This window comes from Rattus norvegicus, chromosome 2, assembly GCF_036323735.1.
Source record: "Rattus norvegicus strain BN/NHsdMcwi chromosome 2, GRCr8, whole genome shotgun sequence".
Taxonomy (NCBI): Eukaryota; Metazoa; Chordata; class Mammalia; order Rodentia; family Muridae; genus Rattus; species Rattus norvegicus.
In genome coordinates, this window is record NC_086020.1 from 29,805,330 (window position 1) to 29,827,785 (window position 22,456).

Here is a 22,456-nt window from a genome sequence, read left to right on the forward strand (position 1 = left end):
GCTGGGTCTTCAGGTAGAACTATTTCTAATTTTCTGAGGGACTGCCAGACTGATTTTCAGAGTGGTTGTACTGGTTTGCAATCCCGGCAGCAATAGAAGAGTGTTCCTCTTTCTCTACATCCTCATCAGCATCTGCTGTCATCCGAGTGCTTGATCTTAGCCATTGTGATTGGTGTAAGGTAGAATCTTAGGGTCATTTTGATTTACATTTCCCTGATGACTAAGTATGTTGAACATTTGTTTAAATACTTCAGAACCATTAGAGATTCCTCAGTTAAGAATTCTCAGGCAGAAGAGGGGAGAGACCAGGGTAGGAGAGGGGAGAGGGAAGGAAAGAAAGGGGCGCAAGATCAGGCATTTTTGGGGGGAGAGAAGAGAGAAGCCCAGAGGGCCTGGAGAATAAACAGAAATGTGCAGCAGTGTAGGGTGGGGACTGGGGAAACTCAAAACACCAGGAATGTGTGAGGCTCCCAGGATCCAATGGGGATGGCCATCGCTGAAATACTCAACAGGGTAGACATGGAGCCTGAAGAGACCACCTCCAGCAGATAAACATGGCCCCCAGGGGAGAGATGGGGTCACACAACCATCTCAACATTTTTGACCATAATTATTCTTGTCTAAAGGAAATGCAGGGACAAAATGGATGGAACAGAGACTGAAGAAAAGACCATACAGAGCTGCCCCAACTTGGGATCCATCCCTGGCACTAAAACCCAAAACTATTGCTGATGCCATGCTGTGCTTGCAGACAGCAAACTGGCATGGCTGTCCTTTGAGGGACTCTACTAGCACCTGATTGAGACAGATGCAGATACTCACAGCTAACCATTGGACAGAGCTTAGGGACCCCTACAGAAGATTTAGGGGAATGGCTGCAGGAGCTGAAGGAGATTGAAACTCTATAGAAAGAACAACAGTATTAACTAAGGAGACTCCTGGGAGCTCTCAGAGACTAAACCACCAACCAAAGAGCATACATGGGCTGTTCCTTCGTCACCACTACATATGTAACAGAGGATTGCCTTATCTGGCCTCAGTGGGAGGGGATGCACTTGGTCCTTTGGAGGCTTGATGCCCCCGTTAAGGGGGATGGGTGCTAGAGGAATGAGGTGGGAGTGGGTGAGTCGGGGAACACCCTCTTAGAGCTGAAGTGGAGAGGAGAGGGAGTGAAAAACTCTGGGAGGGGGACTTGGAAGGAGAACTTTAGAATTGTAAATAAATAAAATAATTCATCTTTTTAAAGAGGGAAAAGAAGAAGAGTAAGAAGGAAGAAGGAAGGAGGAGGAAAAGAAGAAGGAGGAGGAGGAGAAGAGAAGAAGAAGAAGGAGGAGGAGGAGGAGGAGGAGGAGGAGGAGGAGGAGGAGGAGGAGAAGAAGAAGAAGAAGAAGAAGAAGAAGAAGAAGAAGAAGAAGAAGAAGAAGAAGAAGAAGAAGAAGAAGGAGAAGAAGAAGAAGAAGAAGAAGAAGAAGAAGAAGAAGAAGAAGAAGAAGAAGAAGAAGAAGAAGAAGAAGAAGAAGAAGAAGAAGAAGAAGAAGAAGCCGCCACCACTGCCTTCTATGGGGCTCAAGCTCTGGTGGGGACAGAGGGGGTTTTAAACCACAGTTCTTCAACTATCTAAAGCAAAAAACTGGGAATGTCCTTTCTCTCCCTAATCAGGAACCATAAACCTCCAGTAGAATCAGAAGATGTAGTAAAAATAATGGTGAGAGGGCAGATTTAGTGCACTAAAGTGGGACTGGGAAAGTCTTTAAGAAGCAGGTACCTCAAATAGGCTTAAGGTGAAGGTTCTTTGCTGATGTAGTAACAAACACTTTGTACTTTCATAGCAAACTGTGTGAGGAAATACTCATCAATGTTTAGGGGCTGACACACACTCCTATGGCTGTAAAATTATTCACAGGAGTCCTTTGAAGATTAAAGGAGACCTTCCTCCAGGTCATTCAGATTGGCCATTCAAGCGTTGTTTTATGCAGAAAAAAATATCTTATGTCCAAATAACCACTGGATGCTGCTAATGAACTGTAGGGAATTTTGTTTTGTTTTATCTAAGACTTCTGAATTACTGGATTAGAATTTAAAGGTACTCCAGAGGAATTACAGACATTGCAATCTATACATACATACATACATACATACATACATACATACATACATACATACATACATACAAGCAAAAGCATCCTACAAAATCAGTAAGGAAGTGGTACTCATGATGTCTGAATATTTAGAGATGTTGGCATAGATGAAGGTCATATTAGGATTTCGATACCTATTTGTCAGATAAATAAGAACGACAAATCTTTAGATATTATCTTCCACACAGCGTTACACTGGAAGTAAGTACCGTGCCCGACGAATCATTCACAGCAGCAAAGATAGGAAACCAGACTAGATGACCACTGACACGTGTCTGTACAGAGGAAATGTGGTGTAAAGACACAATGGACTTTTATGCAGCCATAAAGATCAAGAATATGTCATTTGCAGGAGAGTGGATGGAACCTATGATCGTGTTAAATGAAATGAGCCAGACTTAAAAAAAATGCACGATTTCTCTTATATACAGAATCTAGATCTAGATACAAGTATCTATGCACGTGTGATAGAGAAGTAGAAGCTCTCTGGGGAGGGGAAGGGCAGGAGGAGAGAGAGAACAAAGAGAGGGTCATGGGTGGGACAAGAAAGCCAAAACATCCATATTTCTCTCATATGCAGAATCTAGATTTAAACACACATTCTCTCTCTCTCTCTCTCTCTCTCTCTCTCTCTCTCTCTCTCTCTCTCTCACACACACACACACACACACACACACAACCCACCATCAAATCAGAAGCTGCATTATTATTTGAGTGGAGGAAAGGAACCAGGAGGGATGAGAAGAGAGTCGCATATGTGTGTGTGTGTGTGTGTGTGTGTGTGTGTGTGTGTGTGTGTATGTCATACAAGAAGTTAAAGTAAAAAGGAAGATATATATATTATATATAGTTATATGCAGGTATTGAGTTACAATATAGAGGGAGATATATATATATATATAGTTATATATATAGTTATATATAGTTATATGCGATACAATGACATTTTATCTAAGGGACTTGATACCAAGAGCCAATTGTTTTATACGACCTTTAGGCAATCAGGAAAATGTAGAAAATTACAGCAGAAGAGAGTATCTACAGCACTACCACTGAGGGAGCTCCAAGCATAATGTATCACATATATTATTATAAACTACATGTTTTATAGAGCGTGATAGAAAATACATCAGTATATATACTACATACCATGTACAACTAATAAATATGTAGTAGTTAATACCTGCTATATTGATAACTGATTATTAACTTTATGATACGTAAGTAACATGCATAGCACAAGACGATAATTGTATATTAGATTTATATAACTTCATTTTGTGTAAGCTACGAAGACAGTATCAAAATAAACGCTTGTGATGTACTGCACAGCTCAAGACATGGGCATCACTAATTGTTTGAGTCCTTGAGAAGAGTTTTCTGTACTGTTTCTTCACCTCCTTCCTTCTCCCAGAGAGGTGCTTCCTCATTTCCTCCCAGAGAGGTACTTGCTACCATGATGTTTGATATTTTTTTAATTTGTTTTACTTCAAGTTTTGCCATATACAAATGGGTTTTAAATAGTACATTGTTTAGAGCCCTGCATATTTGAGGTTTTAAGACACTTTCTTTGTTGTTGTTGTTGTTGTTTTGTTTTTTTAAGACACTTTCTAAAACTCATTGATGCTGTTATCTTCATTCATTCTCTTAGTTAACGAGATAGACTACACATAAAATATTTCAATGGTGTGAATCCTCTTGATGAGCAGTTAGGCTCATTTCTATGCAATGTTAGGTGTGTATCTGGGTGATGACGTGTAGGCAATTTTTTAGAAGTGGGATTTTTGGAATACGGGATGTGTGTCTAATTTAGGAACCACTGCCAAACTTGTTCTTGCGGTGCGTGTATCGGTAAGATTCTTCCTATCGAAGCACACCAGTTCCTCCGGCTCTCTTCTTCACGAGAACTCAGTGGTTCCTAAGTTTTACATGTTTGCAAATCTGCTGAGTATGGGACTGCATCTTGTGTGATGGCTTTAAGTTACACTACAGCCATGGACCTTTAAAATAATTAATTTTGTGATTTTATGTATATAAATGTTTTGCCTCCATGTATATCTGGGCACCACTTGCATGCCTGCTCCTGGAAAAGACCAGAAGACGGTGTCAGATGCCCTGGAACAGAAGTTATAGACAGCTGTGTGTCACTTACTGTAAGTGCTGGACATTGAGCCTGGATCCACTGGGAGAGCAGATGGTGGCCTCAACCGCTGACCCATCTCTCCAGCTCCAGTCCTTTGCTTTTGTCCCCACATGATTCCAGTCTTATTTTCTTCTTCAAAATGCCTATGTAAACACTTATAAATTGGGTCACTAACCTATTTCTTATTGACATTTAGGTATCTTTTATTTTAGATTTTAGTCTCTTCCTAATTGTACATGGTTTAAGTATCTTGCAATGGGGAAAGAAGACTGTGTCTTTGGATTAGAGTAAGTTCTTAATTCTGTTACTTTAGTCCATCTTTTTTGGTGTGGTAATCTGACATCTCAAGAAATATTTCTTAAAGTTTAAATCCCATTTATTTATTTACTTACTTACTTACTAGTGGACAGAGCTTGTACATGATGGCGTATGCTTGTGTGGGTGGGTTCAGAGGTCAACTTGCGGCACTTGGTTCTCTCTTCCCACCACGTGGGTGTTAGCAGCAAGCTCCTTTACCAGCAGAACTGTCTTGTTGGTCCAAGAATTCTTTTCTTATGCTGAATTTATAAAAGTGTCTTCTTATGTCGAATTGAAAGTTTTTACTAAAGTGAGAACAATAGCTAACAATATTCTTCAACCATCTATGCATCAACCCTCCCATAAGCATTTAACACTGTATGGGCGACAGTCACCATCCACACCCAGGATGTTAAGTGTCAGAGAAAAGGACCGTATGCAGGTGACCTATCATTCGATGCCTCCTTTGGAGATAACGGCTGTTGGGCTGACTCACTTCTTTCCTCTAACTAAAGCTAGAAAGCACTTCGAGGGACTTCTTGAAGACTTGCCACATGTTCTTTGCACTTCGGGTCACAGAAGACTGACATCTGGTTCACAATTCGGAAAACGAATGAGTGTCAAGTGATCAGCCCCTGATGACAGAGCCTAGGAAATGATCAGTGTGCTCTATGAGAGTTTGTTTGGGCAAAAAGGGTTTCTCATGAACTGAGTACAGGCCAGGAACCAGCCTGGTAAGATCCAGACTAGAGCCTGCAAAGGGTGAGCAGGTCTCAGCAGAGAAGAAATAAACAAACTTCCATATTCTCTGGTCCAAAGACTAAAGAACCAATTGAATAGGCTACATCCTCTCGGATGAAGTGCACAGAAGTATATGTCAGATTCCAGTGGTCAGTCAGGCCTCCAAAATTCTTACAGGACCACTTGTGAGAGAACCAACTTGAAAATAGACTCTCAGGGGTTGGGGATTTAGCTCAGCGGAAGAGCGCTTGCCTAGTGAGCGCAAGGCCCTGGGTTCGATCCCCAGCTCCGAAAAAAAAAGAAAAAAAGAAAAAAAAAAAAAAGAAAATAGACTCCCGGGGATACCCAGATGCCTCGGAATAAAAGTATTCAGAAATTCGTTGGTAACATTGGATTGCCGATCATCTTCAGGTCGAGGTGGACTGTATTAAAAAAAGTCATTAATCGCACTTGCTATAATATTGTGCAAGGAGGATTTTATTTCTCCCTTATAGGCACCAGAGACCTTGTGACAGGTTCTGATAGCGGAGAACAGAAGTTGGGCTCAGATATGCATTTAGCACAGGCAGTGGGAATTGATAGCCGGGTATGCAGGGTCAATGAACAGAACGTTATCAGGAGCTAAAATAGCAGGAGTAAGGGAGATGATGATGGTGGTGGTGGTGGTGGTGGTGGTGATGGTGATGATGATGGTGATGATGATGATGATGATGATGATGATGATGATGATGATGATGATGCAATAGGCACAATAGGATTCTTTCTGAATATATAGGCCACTGTGATAGGACTTCTCTGTAGGGAGTTGGGGGTGAGAGTGGTCAGGTATCTAGGGTTGGGGATTTTTTGCTATGCTGACTTCTCAGCAATCTTTGCAAAAGCTACAGGTTTGAAGGATTGTACTCTAAAGCCTAGAGTCGAGAAGCCTGACTTAAATTTGGCCAAGCTCAGAGTCTTCGTGAGGGGGAAATCTAGGATTTGCCGCATTAGAAGAGTCTGTCACATTATATGGCATATACGATGTGTCTACCATAAAGTCAAATGTGTCAAAATAACTAAAAATTAATGAGTTTCTTTTGTACACATCACAATCCTCTTTGATATGATTTACTCAATTATAAGATTGTATACTTTAAAGAATGTATGTAGAGCTGACCTTATGTTGTTACATTTATTGTTGAAACACTTTTTTTTTTTTTTTTTTTTTTTTTTGGAGCTGGGGACCGAACCCAGGACCTTGCGCTTGCTAGGCAAGCGCTCTACCACTGAGCTAAATCCCCAACCGTTGAAACACTTTTTAAGTCTAACAGTTGTTCTCACGAACAAGCACCACAGCATGGTCTGTCCTGCCTTTCTTTCTCTGTCCTTCCCACTCACCACTACTGCATTTAGTTATGAGAGAAAAGAGAACCTGGAAATAAGACATCTCAGTTCTCTGAGAGGAAGATGGGGTATTCCACCATTCAACAACACTGGCATTACTTTACAGAGAACGTGAACACGGTGGAAGGCTGAGACAGTCCAGGCAAAGAGAAATCCAGTAAGTGGATCTATTGTTAGAGGGAAGGATGAGAAATCAGACCGTCACGCCCACGTTACTTGGGTTTGTAGTCGTTGTAATTACAAGGCTTGTGTTTTATCTGTCCCAGCTCCTGCCAACCTTGATTGACTGTTTGATCTTAGCTCAAGTAACTAGCCTGTAGCTGATTAACCAAGTCTCAACTTTGATCTTCCATTAAAAAAAAAAAAAAACCAAAAACCAAAAACAAAACCCTCATATATTGTTCTTTTCTAGGAGCACTGAGAACCGGTTTGGGCTTATGACTTTTAGTGCTTATCCCACAATGGTCTGTCTACAGGTCACTTAATGATGGAGATACAGTCTAAGAAAAGCACCTGCGGGTTATTTCATCCTTGTGCGAATATCACAGTGTTTATACTAAAACCTAGATGTTCATACTGCAGTATATGTCAAGGCCTCAAATCTGTATAGCATGTGACTGGACTGACCACTCTAAGCAATGCATGTGTGTTTCTAAACATAGAAAAGTGCAGTAAGAATACAAACGGTAAAGGCACAGAACGGCATATCTGTGTGGGGCATTCACATAAAAGGATCCTCCAGGTCTACAAGTGGCCCTGCTTAAGTCAGCAGATGACAGGTGAGTGAACATGAATGTCTAGAATATTGCATGTTACTGTACATTTTTTTTGAGACAGTGCCTCACTGTATAGACCAGGCTATTCTCAGTCTCACAGAGATCTGCCAACCTCTGCCTCCTGAGTGCTGGGATTGAGAAAATAACACCTTCGTGGCTTTGGCTTAAGCGCTCCCATGTTAAAAACACAGTGTAACCTACTGGCTTGGATAGTGTTCTTCCTGGCATTTCAGAGGGAATCTCTTTGGGAAACAGAGTGTTGTGATTATAAGTAAGCCTGAAGGAGGTAGGACGGGCTCTAATCTCATATATTTGGTTCCCTTAGAAGAGACACAGAGACAATGCTGTCATGTGATGAAGCCAGAACCCCGTGCACCTTCACGCAAAGGACCACCAAGAACCTCTGGCAACCCCTCCGGCGGCCCAACGCCACTCACATCTGCTGATCGCTGTGTCTTCACTGCTTCAGGAGCCCGTGTGCAAGGCTGACCTGTGTCACTTCAGATTGTGCAAGGACGTTCTATGATGTTTGCAAAGTGATGAAACAAATCCAGCAGAACATTGCTCAGTACTGTCTGTCCCTGTGTGACACATGACTGTACTATTAAAACACAAATCATTGCATTGCATTGCCTGGTGTCAAAAAAAATCATTAAGCTCTTTTGGTTTTGTTTCTTTCCCTGTATCAGTAGACACACAATTACATTAATTTAAGTATATTCACACGGTTGTTTTAGTTATACAAAAAGAAGGTTGCTCATTTGACAATCCTATTGGTCCAGAAACCATTACATTTGATTTTTATTATGTTATTTATTTTTATTAGTGTTACTTTTCTCCTCCTCCTCCTCCTCCTTCTTCTCCTTCTTCTTCTTTTCTTCTTCTTTATTTAGGCAAGGCTCATGTGATCCAGGCTCAGTGAAAATTTTTTATGTAGCCAGGGGTGGCCTTGAATTTCTAACCTATCTTTGTCCACCTTTAAAAAACAATTTTATTATTATTATTATTATTGTTATTATTATTATTATTATTATTATTTTAACTATGTGTATATTATGTGGTGATGTGCTTATGAGTGCAGGTGCTCAAAGGACCCAGATGCATCAGATACCCCTGTATGCAGAATCACGTATGGTTTCAAGCTGCCTGATGTAGATGCTGGGAACTGAACTAGGGCCTCAGTGAGAACTGTGCTTTTAACCAGTGAATCACCCAGTGCTACCACCCCACCTTGCATCTACTTCTTAAGAGCTGGACCTATAGGTATGTTCTGCAAGCTTGACCAACTCTATTTTTAAGGCTGAAAATAATGATTTTTGTTTTCACCTAAAATTCCTGTAGGTTGATACATATTATTTCAAGAAACACGTAAGAACTGTATAATGACTCAAACACACATCGAGCTGAGCGCTAAAGGTTTGTGTGTTTGTTCATATGTAAATTATTCTAAAATGGAAAGGATTATGCTTTTCTGCAATAGCAGGGCTGGATGTGGGATGTTATATGTGGAGGGTCTTATTACACTCTGTTATTAATTTAACCATTCTAAACAACCCGCAGATCAAGCCACAAATGTGTTCTGTAAACCGTAAGCCAAAAACCTGTGTTTGTTAATGTAACATAGCTGCCATTCTCGGGAGGGTTCACTGGAGCCTTTTTTACATGAAGTCCCAGAGCTTTCACTCTTCCTCATCGGTAATAAAGCAACGCAACTGTATGTTCACAAGCAGAGCTGTGGCTCACCCGCTCCATCGGCCGCAGGATACTCCCCTCAGTCACTCTCTATTGGTGCACCTTAAGAATGTTTCTAGCTCTTTTTTTTTTTTTTTTTTGGTTCTTTTTTTTTTCCGGAGCTGGGGACCGAACCCAGGGCCTTGCGCTTCCTAGGCAAGCGCTCTACCACTGAGCTAAATCCCCAACCCCACTAGCTCTTTAAAATTAAAGTTAGTGACTGTGATGACAGTTTAGGAATGAATTCCTGAGGCAGGATGTGAGCACATGGAAGACTTTGATAGACACTGCTGTTATTCACACACGCACGCACGCACACACGCACGCACGCACACCCGCACATGCACACAGACAAAATCAAACAAATTTTTTTCTCTTCCCAAAAATATATGAAAACAATTGTTTAAAACCCAACATTATCATGTTATCATCAGTGCGCACTTGGTTGGCCTTTCTTTCCACGCAAGCAAATAGATTAACTAAGTCAGTCAACAAACACCCTGTTAGCTATTTTAAGAAATGTTTCCTTCCTGAGTTACACTAGTGTCTTAAAAAAACAATAAAACAAAAAACAAAACAAAACCGCACATTTTTTACACTCCAGATTTTATTCCCCTCCCAGTCCACCCACCGACTGTTCCACATCCCATACCTTCGCCCCGCCCCGCCCCGCCCCGCCCCCTCAGAGGTCTCCATGAGGATACCCCCCCTCCCGCCCCAACTCCACCAGACCTCTAAACTTCCTGGGTCCTCCAGTCTCTTGAGAGTTAGGTGCATCTTCTCTGACTGAACCCAGACCTGCGAGTCCTCTGCTGTATATGTATTGGGGGCCTCATCTCAGCTGGTGTATGCTGCCTGGTTGGTGATCCAGTGTCTGAGAGATCTCGGGGGTCCAGGTTAACTGAGAATGCTGGTCCTCCTAAAGGGTCTCCTCCTCCTCAGCTTCCTCAAGCTTTTCCCTAATTCAACCAGAGGGGTCAGCAGCTTCTGTCCATTGGTTGGGTGCACATATCTGTATCTGACTCTTTCAGCTGCTTTTTGGGTCTTTTGGAGAACAGTCATGGTAGGTCCCTTTTTGTGGGTGCCTCAAAGCCTCAGTAATGGTTTCAGATCTTGGGGCTTCAGATCTTCCCCTTGAGCTGAATCCAACTTTGGGCCTGTTGCTGGACCTTCTTTTCCTCAGGCTCTTCTCCATTTCCATCCCTCATTTCTTTCAGATAGGAAGAATTATGGGTCAGAGCTTTGATTGCGGAATAGCAACCCCGTCCCTCACTTGATGCCCTGTCTTTCTGCTGGAGGTGGATTCAGTAAGTTCCCTCTTCTCACTGTAGGGCCTTTCATCTAGGGTCGCCCACTTTGAGTCCTGAGACTCTCTCACTTCCCAAGTCTCTGATACATTCTGGAGTCTTCCCAATGTCCTTCCTCCTGAGGTCTCCTGTTTCCATTCTTTCTGCTGTCCCTCAGAGATTCAGTCCTTTCCCCCAATCCAATACCAAATCATGTCCCCCTCTCCCCCACCTCCCTCCCTTCCCCCTTGTGGTTGCTTTCTTCTCCCTCCCAAGAGGAACTGAGGCATTCTCACTTGGGCCCTTTAGCATGTTGACATTTTTGAGTTCAAAAATGTACTTGGATTGTACTTGGGTATTCTGTACTTTTTTTTTTTTTTGGCTAATATCCACTTATTATTGAGAACATACCATGCATGTCCTTTTGGGTCTGAGTTACCTCACTCAGGATGATATTTTTAGTTCTATCCATTTGCCTGAAAAACTCAGGATGTCCTCGTTCTTAATAGCTGAACAGTATTCCATTGTGTAAATGAACCACATTTTCTGTATCCATTCCTCTGTTGGGGGACATCTGGATCATTTCCAGCTTCTGGTTATCACAAATAAGGTAGCTATGAACATAGTGGAACACGTGCCCCTGTGGTGTGGTGGGGCATCTTTTGGGTATATTCCCAAGAGAGCTATTTCTGGATTTTTAGGTAGATCTATTCCCAATTTTCTGAGGACCTTCCAGATTGATTTCCAGAGTGGTTGTACCAGCTTGCAATACCACCAGCAATGGAGAAGTGTTCCTCTTTCTCCACATCCTAGACAACATGTGTTGTCATCTGAGGTTTTGACTAGCCATTCTGACTGATGTAAGGTAGAATCTCAGGGTCGTTTTGATTTGCATTTCTTTGATCACTAAAGACTTTGAACATTTTTTTAGGTGCCTCTCAGCCATTCAAGATTCCTCTGTTGTGAATTCTTGGTGTTTAATTTTATACCACATTTTTGGATTGGGTTGTTTGGTGTTTTTTTGGTGGTTAGCTTGAGTTCTTTATATATTTTGGATATTATCCCTCTACTGTATGTGGGGTTAGTGAAGATTTTTTTCCTAATCTGTAGGTTGCAAATTTGTCTTATTGACTATGTCCTTTGCCTTACAGAAGCTTTCCAGTTTCATGGGGTCCCATTTATCAATTCTTAATCTTAGAACTTGAGCCATTGGAGTTCTGTTTAGGAAATTTCCCCCTGTGCCAATGAATTCATGGCTCTTTCCTACCTTCTCTTGTATTAGATTTAGTGTATCTGGTTTTATGTTGAGGTCCTTGATCCACTTGGACTTGAGCTTTGTGCAAGGTGACAAATATGGGTCTATTTTCATGTCTCTACAAACAGACAGCCAGTTAAAACAGCACCATTTATTGAAGATGCTTTCTTTTTTTTTTTTTCTTTTTTTTTTTATTAACTTGAGTATTTCTTATATACATTTCGAGTGTTATTCCCTTTCCCGGTTTCCAGGCAAACATCCCTCTCCCCCCTCCCCTTCCTTATGGGTGTTCCCCTCCCAACCCTCCCCCCATTGCCGCCCTCCCCCCATAGACTAGTTCACTGGGGGTTCAGTCTTAGCAGGACCCAGGGCTTCCCCTTCCACTGGTGCTCTTACTAGGATATTCATTGCTACCTATGGGGTCAGAGTCCAGGGTCAGTCCATGTATAGTCTTTAGGTAGTGGCTTAGTCCCTGGAAGCTCTGGTTGCTTGGCATTGTTGTACTTTTGGGGTCTCGAGCCCCTTCAAGCTCTTCCAGTTCTTTCTCTGATTCCTTCAATAGGGGACCTATTCTCAGTTCAGTGGTTTGCTGCTGGCATTCGCCTCTATATTTGCTGTATTCTGGCTGTGTCTCTCAGGAGCGATCTACATCCGGCTCCTGTCGGTCTGCACTTCTTTGCTTCATCCATCTTGTCTAACTGGGTGGCTGTATATGTATGGGCCACATGTGGGGCAGGCTCTGAATGGGTGTTCCTTCAGTCTCTGTTTTAATCTTTGCCTCTCCCTTCCCTGCCAAGGGTATTCTTTTTCCTCATTTAAAGAAGGAGTGAAGCATTCACATTTTGATCATCCGTCTTGAGTTTCGTTTGTTCTAGGGATCTAGGGTAATTCAAGCATTTGGGCTAATAGCCACTTATCAATGAGTGCATACCATGTATGTCTTTCTGTGATTGGGTTAGCTCACTCAGGATGATATTTTCCAGTTCCAACCATTTGCCTACGAATTTCATAAACTCGTTGTTCTTGATAGCTGAGTAATATTCCATTGTGTAGATGTACCACATTTTCTGTATCCATTCCTCTGTTGAAGGGCATCTGGGTTCTTTCCATTTTCTGGCTATTATAAATAAGGCTGCGATGAACATAGTGGAGCACGTGTCTCTTTTATATGTTGAGGCATCTTTTGGGTATATGCCCAAGAGAGGTATAGCTGGATCCTCAGGCAGTTCAATGTCCAATTTTCTGAGGAACCTCCAGACTGATTTCCAGAATGGTTTTACCAGTCTGCAATCCCACCAACAATGGAGGAGTGTTCCTCTTTCTCCACATCCTCGCCAGCATCTGCTGTCACCTGAGTTTTTGATCTTAGCCAATCGCACTGGTGTGAGGTGAAATCTCAGGGTTGTTTTGATTTGCATTTCCCTTATGACTAAAGATGTTGAACATTTCTTTAGGTGTTTCTCAGCCATTCGGCATTCCTCAGCTGTGAATTCTTTGTTTAGCTCTGAACCCCATTTTTTAATAGGGTTATTTGTTTCCCTGCGGTCTAACTTCTTGAGTTCTTTGTATATTTTGGATATAAGGCCTCTATCTGTTGTAGGATTGGTAAAGATCTTTTCCCAATCTGTTGGTTGCCGTTTTGTCCTAACCACAGTGTCCTTTGCCTTACAGAAGCTTTGCAGTTTTATGAGATCCCATTTGTCGATTCTTGATCTTAGAGCATGAGCCATTGGTGTTTTGTTCAGGAAATTTTTTCCAGTGCCCATGTGTTCCAGATGCTTCCCTAGTTTTTCTTCTATTAGTTTGAGTGTGTCTGGTTTGATGTGGAGGTCCTTGATCCACTTGGACTTAAGCTTTGTACAGGGTGATAAGCATGGATCGATCTGCATTCTTCTACATGTTGCCCTCCAGTTGAACCAGCACCATTTGCTGAAAATGCTATCTTTTTTCCATTGGATGGTTTTGGCTCCTTTGTCAAAAATCAAGTGACCATAGGTGTGTGGGTTCATTTCTGGGTCTTCAATTCTATTCCATTGGTCTATCTGTCTGTCTCTGTACCAATACCATGCAGTTTTTATCACTATTGCTCTGTAATACTGCTTGAGTTCAGGGATAGTGATTCCCCCTGAAGTCCTTTTATTGTTGAGGATAGCTTTAGCTATCCTGGGTTTTTTGTTATTCCAGATGAATTTGCAAATTGTTCTGTCTAACTCTTTGAAGAATTGGATTGGTATTTTGATGGGGATTGCATTGAATCTGTAGATTGCTTTTGGTAAAATGGCCATTTTTACTATATTAATCCTGCCAATCCATGAGCATGGGAGATCTTTCCATCTTCTGAGGTCTTCTTCAATTTCTTTCCTCAGTGTCTTGAAGTTCTTATTGTACAGATCTTTTACTTGCTTGGTTAAAGTCACACCGAGGTACTTTATATTATTTGGGTCTATTATGAAGGGTGTCGTTTCCCTAATTTCTTTCTCGGCTTGTTTCTCTTTTGTATAGAGGAAGGCAACTGATTTATTTGAGTTAATTTTATACCCAGCCACTTTGCTGAAGTTGTTTATCAGCTTTAGTAGTTCTCTGGTGGAACTTTTGGGATCACTTAAATATACTATCATGTCATCTGCAAATAGTGATATTTTGACCTCTTCTTTTCCGATCTGTATCCCTTTGATCTCCTTTTGTTGTCTGATTGCTCTGGCTAGAACTTCAAGAACTATATTGAATAAGTAGGGAGAGAGTGGGCAGCCTTGTCTAGTCCCTGATTTTAGTGGGATTGCTTCAAGTTTCTCTCCATTTAGTTTAACGTTAGCAACTGGTTTGCTGTATATGGCTTTTACTATGTTTAGGTATGGGCCTTGAATTCCTATTCTTTCCAGGACTTTTATCATGAAGGGGTGTTGAATTTTGTCAAATGCTTTCTCAGCATCTAATGAAATGATCATGTGGTTCTGTTCTTTTAGTTTGTTTATATGATGGATCACGTTGATGGTTTTCCGTATATTAAACCATCCCTGCATGCCTGGGATGAAGCCTACTTGATCATGGTGGATGATTGTTTTGATGTGCTCTTGAATTCGGTTTGCCAGAATTTTGTTGAGTATTTTTGCGTCGATATTCATAAGGGAAATTGGTCTGAAGTTCTCTTTCTTTGTTGTGTCTTTGTGTGGTTTAGGTATAAGAGTAATTGTGGCTTCGTAGAAGGAATTCGGTAGGGCTCCATCTGTTTCAATTTTGTGGAATAGTTTGGATAATATTGGTATGAGGTCTTCTATGAAGGTTTGATAGAATTCTGCACTAAACCCGTCTGGACCTGGGCTCTTTTTGGTTGGGAGACCTTTAATGACTGCTTCTATTTCCTTAGGAGTTATGGGGTTGTTTAACTGGTTTATCTGTTCCTGATTTAACCTCGATACCTGGTATCTGTCTAGGAAATTGTCCATTTCCTGAAGATTTTCAAATTTTGTTGAATATAGGTTTTTATAGTAAGATCTGATGATTTTTTGAATTTCCTCCGAATCTGTAGTTATGTCTCCCTTTTCATTTCTGATTTTGTTAATTTGGACACACTCTCTGTGTCCTCTCGTTAGTCTGGCTAAGGGTTTATCTATCTTGTTGATTTTCTCAAAGAACCAACTTTTGGTTCTGTTGATTCTTTCTATGGTCCTTTTTGTTTCTACTTGGTTGATTTCAGCTCTGAGTTTGATTATTTCCTGCCTTCTACTCCTCCTGGGTGTATTTGCTTCTTTTTGTTCTAGAGCTTTTAGGTGTGCTGTCAAGCTGCTGACATATGCTCTTTCCTGTTTCTTTCTGCAGGCACTCAGCGCTATGAGTTTTCCTCTTAGCACAGCTTTCATTGTGTCCCATAAGTTTGAGTATGTTGTATCTTCATTTTCATTAAATTCTAAAAAGTTTTTAATTTCTTTCTTTATTTCTTCCTTGGCCAGGTTATCATTGAGTAGAGCATTGTTCAATTTCCACGTATATGTGGGCATTCTTCCCTTATTGTTATTGAAGACCAGTTTTAGGCCGTGGTGGTCCGATAGCACGCATGGGATTATTTCTATCTTTCTGTACCTGTTGAGGCCCGTTTTTTGACCAAGTATATGGTCAATTTTGGAGAAAGTACCATGAGGAGCTGAGAAGAAGGTATATCCTTTTGCTTTAGGATAGAATGTTCTATAAATATCCGTTAAGTCCATTTGGCTCATGACTTCTCTTAGTCTGTCTACATCACTGTTTAATTTCTGTTTCCATGATCTGTCCATTGATGAGAGTGGGGTGTTGAAATCTCCCACTATTATTGTGTGAGGTGCAATGTGTGTTTTGAGCTTTAGTAAGGTTTCTTTTACGTATGTAGGTGCCCTTGTATTTGGGGCATAGATATTTAGGATTGAGAGTTCATCTTGGTTGATTTTTCCTTTGATGAATATGAAGTGTCCTTCCTTATCTTTTTTGATGACTTTTAGTTGGAAATTGATTTTATTTGATATTAGAATGGCTACTCCAGCTTGCTTCTTCTGACCATTTGCTTGGAAAGTTGTTTTCCAGCCTTTCACTCTGAGGTAGTGTCTGTCTTTGTCTCTGAGGTGTGTTTCCTGTAGGCAGCAGAATGCAAGGTCCTCGTTGCGTATCCAGTTTGTTAATCTATGTCTTTTTATTGGGGAGTTGAGGCCATTGATATTGAGAGATATTAAGGAATAGTGATTATTGCTTCCCGTTATATTCATATTTGGATGTGAGGTTATGTTTGTGTGCTTTCACTCTCTTTGTTTTGTTGCCAAGACGATTAGTTTCTTGCTTCTTCTAGGGTATAGCTTGCCTCCTTATGTTGGGCTTTACCCTTTATTATCCTTTGTAGTGCTGGATTTGTAGAAAGATATTGTGTAAATTTGGTTTTGTCATGGAATATCTTGGTTTCTCCATCAATGTTAATTGAGAGTTTTGCTGGATACAGTAACCTGGGCTGGCATTTGTGTTCTCTTAGGGTCTGTATAACATCAGTCCAGGATCTTCTGGCCTTCATAGTTTCTGGCGAGAAGTCTGGTGTGATTCTGATAGGTCTCCCTTTATATGTTACTTGACCTTTTTCCCTTACTGCTTTTAATATTCTTTCTTTATTTTGTGCGTTTGGTGTTTTGACAATTATGTGACGGGAGGTGTTTCTTTTCTGGTCCAATCTATTTGGAGTTCTGTAGGCTTCTTGTATGTCTATGGGTATCTCTTTTTTTAGGTTAGGGAAGTTTTCTTCTATGATTTTGTTGAAGATATTTACTGGTCCTTTGAGCTGGTAGTCTTCACTCTCTTCTATACCTATTATCCTTAGGTTTGATCTTCTCATTGAGTCCTGGATTTCCTGTATGTTTTGGACCAGTAGCTTTTTCCGCTTTACATTATCTTTGACAGTTGAGTCAATGATTTCTATGGAATCTTCTGCTCCTGAGATTCTCTCTTCCATCTCTTGTATTCTGTTGGTGAAGCTTGTATCTACAGCTCCTTGTCTCTTCTTTTGGTTTTCTATATCCAGGGTTGTTTCCATGTGTTCTTTCTTGATTGCTTCTATTTCCATTTTTAATTCCTTCAACTGTTTGATTGTGTTTTCCTGGAATTCTTTCAGGGATTTTTGCGATTCCTCTCTGTAGGCTTTTACTTGTTTATTAATGTTTTCCTGTGCTTCCCTAAGTGTGTTCATGTCTTTCTTGAAGTCCTCCAGCATCATGATCAAATATGATTTTGAAACTAGATCTTGCTTTTCTGGTGTGTTTGGATATTCCATGTTTGTTTTGGTGGGAGAATTGGGCTCCGATGATGGCATGTAGTCTTGGTTTCTGTTGCTTGGGTTCCTGCGCTTGCCTCTCGCCATCAGATTATCTCTAGTGTTACTTTGTTCTGCTATTTCTGACAGTGGCTAGACTGTCCTATAAGCCTGTGTGTCAGGAGTGCTGTAGACCTGTTTTCCTCTCTTTCAGTCAGTTATGGGGACAGAGTGTTCTGCTTTCGGGCGTGTAGTTTTTCCTCTCTACAGGTCTTCAGCTGTTCCTGTGGGCCTGTGTCTTGAGTTCACCAGGCAGCTTTCTTGCAGCAGAAAATTTGGTCTTACCTGTGGTCCCGCTGCTCAGGTTCGCTCGTGGGGTGCTGCCCAGGGGCTCTCTGCAGCGGCAGCAACCAGGAAGACCTGTGCCGCCCCTTCCGGGAGCTTCAGTGCACCAGGGTTCCAGATGGTCTTTGGCTTTTTCCTCTGGCGTCCGAGATGTGTGTGCAGGGAGCAGTCTCTTCTGGTTTCTCAGGCTTGTCTGCCTCTCTGAAGGTTTAGCTCTCCCTCCCACGGGATTTGGGTGCAGAGAACTGTTTATCCGGTCTGTTTCCTTCAGGGTGCCGCGGTGTCTCTGGCAGGTGTCCTGCTGCTCCTGGGCCCTCCCCCACGGGAGCCCAGAGGCCTATTCCTCTTGGGCCAGGGATGTGGGCAGGGGTGAGCAGTGTTGGTGGTCTCTTCCGCTCTGCAGCCTCAGGAGTGTCCACCTGACCAGGCGGTTGGGTCTCTCTCTCACCGGGTCTGGGAGCAGAGAGCTGCTGCGGGCCTGGGATCCTCGGGTGTGGGGGAAGATGCTTTCTTTATTCTAACATATATAGTTTGGCTTTTCGTCAAAGATCAAGTGTGCATAAGTGTGTGGTTTTATTTCTGGGTCTTCAATTCTATTCATTGATCAACCTGTCTGTCTCTGTACCAATACCATGCAGTTTTTATCACTATTGCTCTGTAGTAGAGCTTGAGGTCAGGGGTGGTGATTCCCCCAGAAGTTCTTCTTTTGTTAAGAATTGTTTTTGCTACTCTGGGTTTTTACCTTTCCAGATGAACTTGAGAATTGCTTTTTCCATGTCTTTGAAGAATTGTGTTGGGATTTTGATGTGGATTGCGCTGAATCTGTAGATTGCCTTTGGTAGGATGGCCATTTTTACTGTGTTAATTCTCCCAATCCGTGAGCATGGGAGATCTCGCCATTTTCTGAGATCTTTGATTTCTTTCTTGAGAGACTTGAAGTTCTTATCATACAGATCTTTCACTTGTTTGGTTAGAGTTACCCCAAGATGTTTTATATTCTCTGTGGCTCTTGTGAAGGGAGGTACATATGGTTTTTTTTTAAATTAGTTCTTCCTATAAAGTGGGCAAAATTGCTGTGGGGAGAAAAGAGACTAGAAGAGACAGAAATACAAACTTCTCAGCTTCGAGGCCATCAGTGAGTGTTGCTTGCTTAGATAGACGAGCAGGAGAATTTGTCAAATTAGTTGACAAAAGTCTCTATTATCTTCATCAGAATGTTGCATTTTATTCTTTAATTCTTGACAGTCTGTCATGGCCTCTTCTATTAATTTTTAAATTTCAAGCACTTAAAACAGCCATTCTGTTTATTTTAGTGGTGGTGTTCAATTTTCTTTTTCCTTCTTTTTTTCCCTTTTTCCCCTCTTATTTATTCTTCTCTCATATATTACATTCAGGTTGCAGTTTCCTCTCCCTTCTTTCCCCAGTCTCAAACCCCCTCCCCAGCTTCCTTTCCCTCAGACTCACCCTCCCATTGTTTTTCGAGAAAACGTTTCTTGTTTCTTGCTTGTTTTGTGGATGTAGGTGCATATATGTCATACTCATGCATGTGTATGTATGTTTGCATGTCTATGGGTGTACATAGGGTGTGTGTGTGTGTGTTCATGTTAAGCCAGAAGCTGATGTCTGATATCCTCTTCAATTACATTCTACTCTTACTTAACCTGGAGCTCCCTGATTCAGCTAGTTAGGTGGAATTCTCTATCTGTGTTTCCTGAACATTGCGATCACCGGCAAGCTGCCACCCACCATAGCTAGATGAACAGACATTTATGAGAGCCTAGTGTTTTTCCGTTCATTCATAGCTAGACATACACTGGATCAAGAGACCTTTGAAAATGAACAATCAGATTTTATTCTTTCTCATAACAAAACCCTTTCTTGAAAAAAGAAAATGTATATTGCTATTAAAAAAAAGAATACTTTCCCTTCATCAACAGTGGTTATCTTAAAATAAAGGATAGGAAAGGATATTTGATAGGAAAGGCAGAATAAATGCTTTATTTCTCTTTTTATTAATTTTAATAAACACTACCCAGCAACTTCCAAGAGTAGTCAATCATTGTAAATCCCAGATTTTATGTTTTTGATTTCAGTAGAGTTAGAAATTTTAATCTAAACTAATTTAAACGGAAGCTGAGTTCCATTTCTTCCCAGATGCTGTTTGAGTATTTGGTTCCCATCATCCCTGAAGTGCTTGGGTTCCCGTGGAGGGTTCAGTGTCTGATTCAGCTTACCCTCCCTGAAGCCGTTTGAACTGCATAGCTACATAAGGCTCTTGGACTGATGACCTGGTCGTCCTTTCTTGTCTTGCAACTGAAACTCTGAACTTTATTTTTAAAATTATTATGTTTCTTTACAATGTTACTGGCGTTCTGGAGGTTCGTCTCTGCCACCTCTTCGTTGGGCTTGAAATATTGCTAACTCTTCATTAGAAAGACAAAAAGAACAAGACCTAAAACTGTCACCTTTCTACCACAGGAGAAAGCATTGAAAGTGAACGCTAACTTTAGTTCAGACACCCAACTTTTGTCTACTTAGGTTAGTAAGTGCTTGCAACAAGGGCTGCTGACAGCGGAAAGCCAGCTCTAGCTTTAGGGCACCTGCAGTAACTGACCAGTCTTTGTTGGGTATGCATATTCTCTGCAAGGCTGGGAAAGTGGAGCTGAGTGACCAAAGTGTTGATGAGCAGAGAGCAGGAGCAGTGAATTTATATGTCATTTTAAAATGGAGGATATTGCATGAAGAAGAGATCAGAGGTCTAGATCTTTGTCTACTTATTATTCTGCTTCCTTTTAGTTCTTATCTGTAAACGGAAAAGACCAGCATCAACCTGATGATTGCCATGAGCAACACAGCAGTAGCTTAAATATGGTCTAGTAGTAAAGACAAAAGGTGGGAATGGCAAAGCCAGGACAAGGAGTGAAAAGGGCATCGGAAATCCCTAGTTCCACCCACTTCCTTGACAAACCGCACGCACACACGCACGCACGCACGCACGCATGCAAATTTCAGGGAGAGAAAGAAACCCAGTCTTGTGCTGAGTCTTTAAGCTGTCGTGTGGCAAATGGACAGTCTCCGTGATGTGTCTCTTGAACACTTGTGCGGCTGTACTGACATCACTGACTGCTCACACAAACTAAGACTTCGGACATGACCAGGCAATCATAGTCTTTATTGGCTTAATTGTCTTCATGTGTTGTATAACTGTAGTTCGAATTTAAAACCTTCAAATAAAGCTCAGCGTGGGAGTGCAGACTTTTAATCCCAACTACGCAGAAAACCGTAGGCAGGGGGATGTCAAATTCAAAGTCAAACTGGGTACAACATGCATGGAGGCTAGCCTTAGGGAACTCGGTGACACTTTGAATTAAAAAGTCAAAAGGCTGCTGGAGACAGGGTTGAGTAGTAGACACTTGTCTAGCGTCTAGCGGGCCCCAAGTTTCACTCTTCAGAACCATATGAAATTTTCAGGTAGTTTGCGAAAAGACACTTCAGAGGGTGGGTGTGGTGGCAAAGCACTTGCCAAGTTTGACAGCCTGAGTTTGATCCCTGGGCGGAGGGAGGGTAGGAGGCAGGGGGAACATTTTCAAAAGTCATCAAATGAATTTTAAAAAGAAAAAAAAAAAACCCTAAATCCTCACTGAGAAAAATAATCATTTTTGAGTGTGCTAGCCACCACCACCATTCTAACATTTTATAAAGGGGAAAAGCATTTCTACTTTTTCTATATAGTTGTATTTCAGAGTAATTTATAGAGTTGTGAGAAAAATATACAAAATGTGTACCTATTGGATTAGTGGATCAGAAACCCTTTGATAAGCATTTCTTTTAAAGGAACACTTAGGGAGGTATTATCTAAGGGATTAAAAAGTTAGGAACTATTGGTGGATTGTAACACCCTCTGGGTCTAAGATTACATTCTGGCTTCAGAATGTTCTGGAGCCACGGCCTCTGGGACTTGCAGGAGGCTGTAGATAATCAAGTCAAAAGTATTAGCAACCTGCAGCAAATTAGCCTGGGGGGTTCCAACCACACCCTGGTAGACCAGAATCTCAGAACAGACCAGATTCATAAGGCCATCTTTATGGCTTTTATACATCCCGGTCAGTCTTGAGTGGGGCGGGGAGGCCAGGGAGGAGCCTCAGGAACTAGGGGCGGGGCCAGGAGCGGGGCGTCGGCGCACAGACCCCTGGGATTGCGCGCGCAGCACTAATGTGTGGCGCGCGGCTGGCGCGCGAGGGCAAGAGAGCCCGCGCGTCGACGACCATGCTGCATGTTGTGTGCGGATTTTGGCGTCCTCGATGCCCAGAGAGTTTTTCCCTTTGTTAGTTTTGTTGTTTTTTTTTTTAAATATTATTATTATATTAAATTCTCATTTCCCTCCTTCCCATGAAGCATCCGTTTGCTCGCCGATAAGAGGGAACTAGAGGAAGAGAGTAATAACCACTGAGTGAGGACCGAAGATGGAGAAAGGTGACCAGGCTTCCGACTGTGACAGTGATGAAACAGTGATTGAGGGGTCGGTGACAGAGAACGAACTGGAAGATGATGAGCTTCCCTGGAGAAGGTGACCACCATTAGGGCTTGAGCACTGAACTCTCGCACT

General features: G+C 41.7%; 1 protein-coding gene across 7 annotated transcripts in view; it reads left to right on the plus strand.

Moving 5' to 3' along the window:
* Positions 1–22,456, plus strand: part of Ankrd31 (ankyrin repeat domain 31) — a 193,740-nt gene that overhangs the window by 11,448 nt on the left and 159,836 nt on the right. For 6 of the 7 annotated variants that reach the window (XM_063282676.1, XM_039103463.2, XM_063282675.1 and 3 more), the window contains 2 exons: positions 7,804–8,741; positions 22,246–22,417. In XM_063282676.1, the coding sequence (XP_063138746.1) occupies positions 22,314–22,417 (104 nt within the window). In that variant the 5' untranslated portion in view covers positions 7,804–8,741; positions 22,246–22,313. Of the gene's footprint in view, positions 1–1,341; positions 6,860–7,803; positions 8,742–22,245; positions 22,418–22,456 lie in introns of those variants that run through there. The other variant, XM_063282677.1, reaches the window with a different exon arrangement.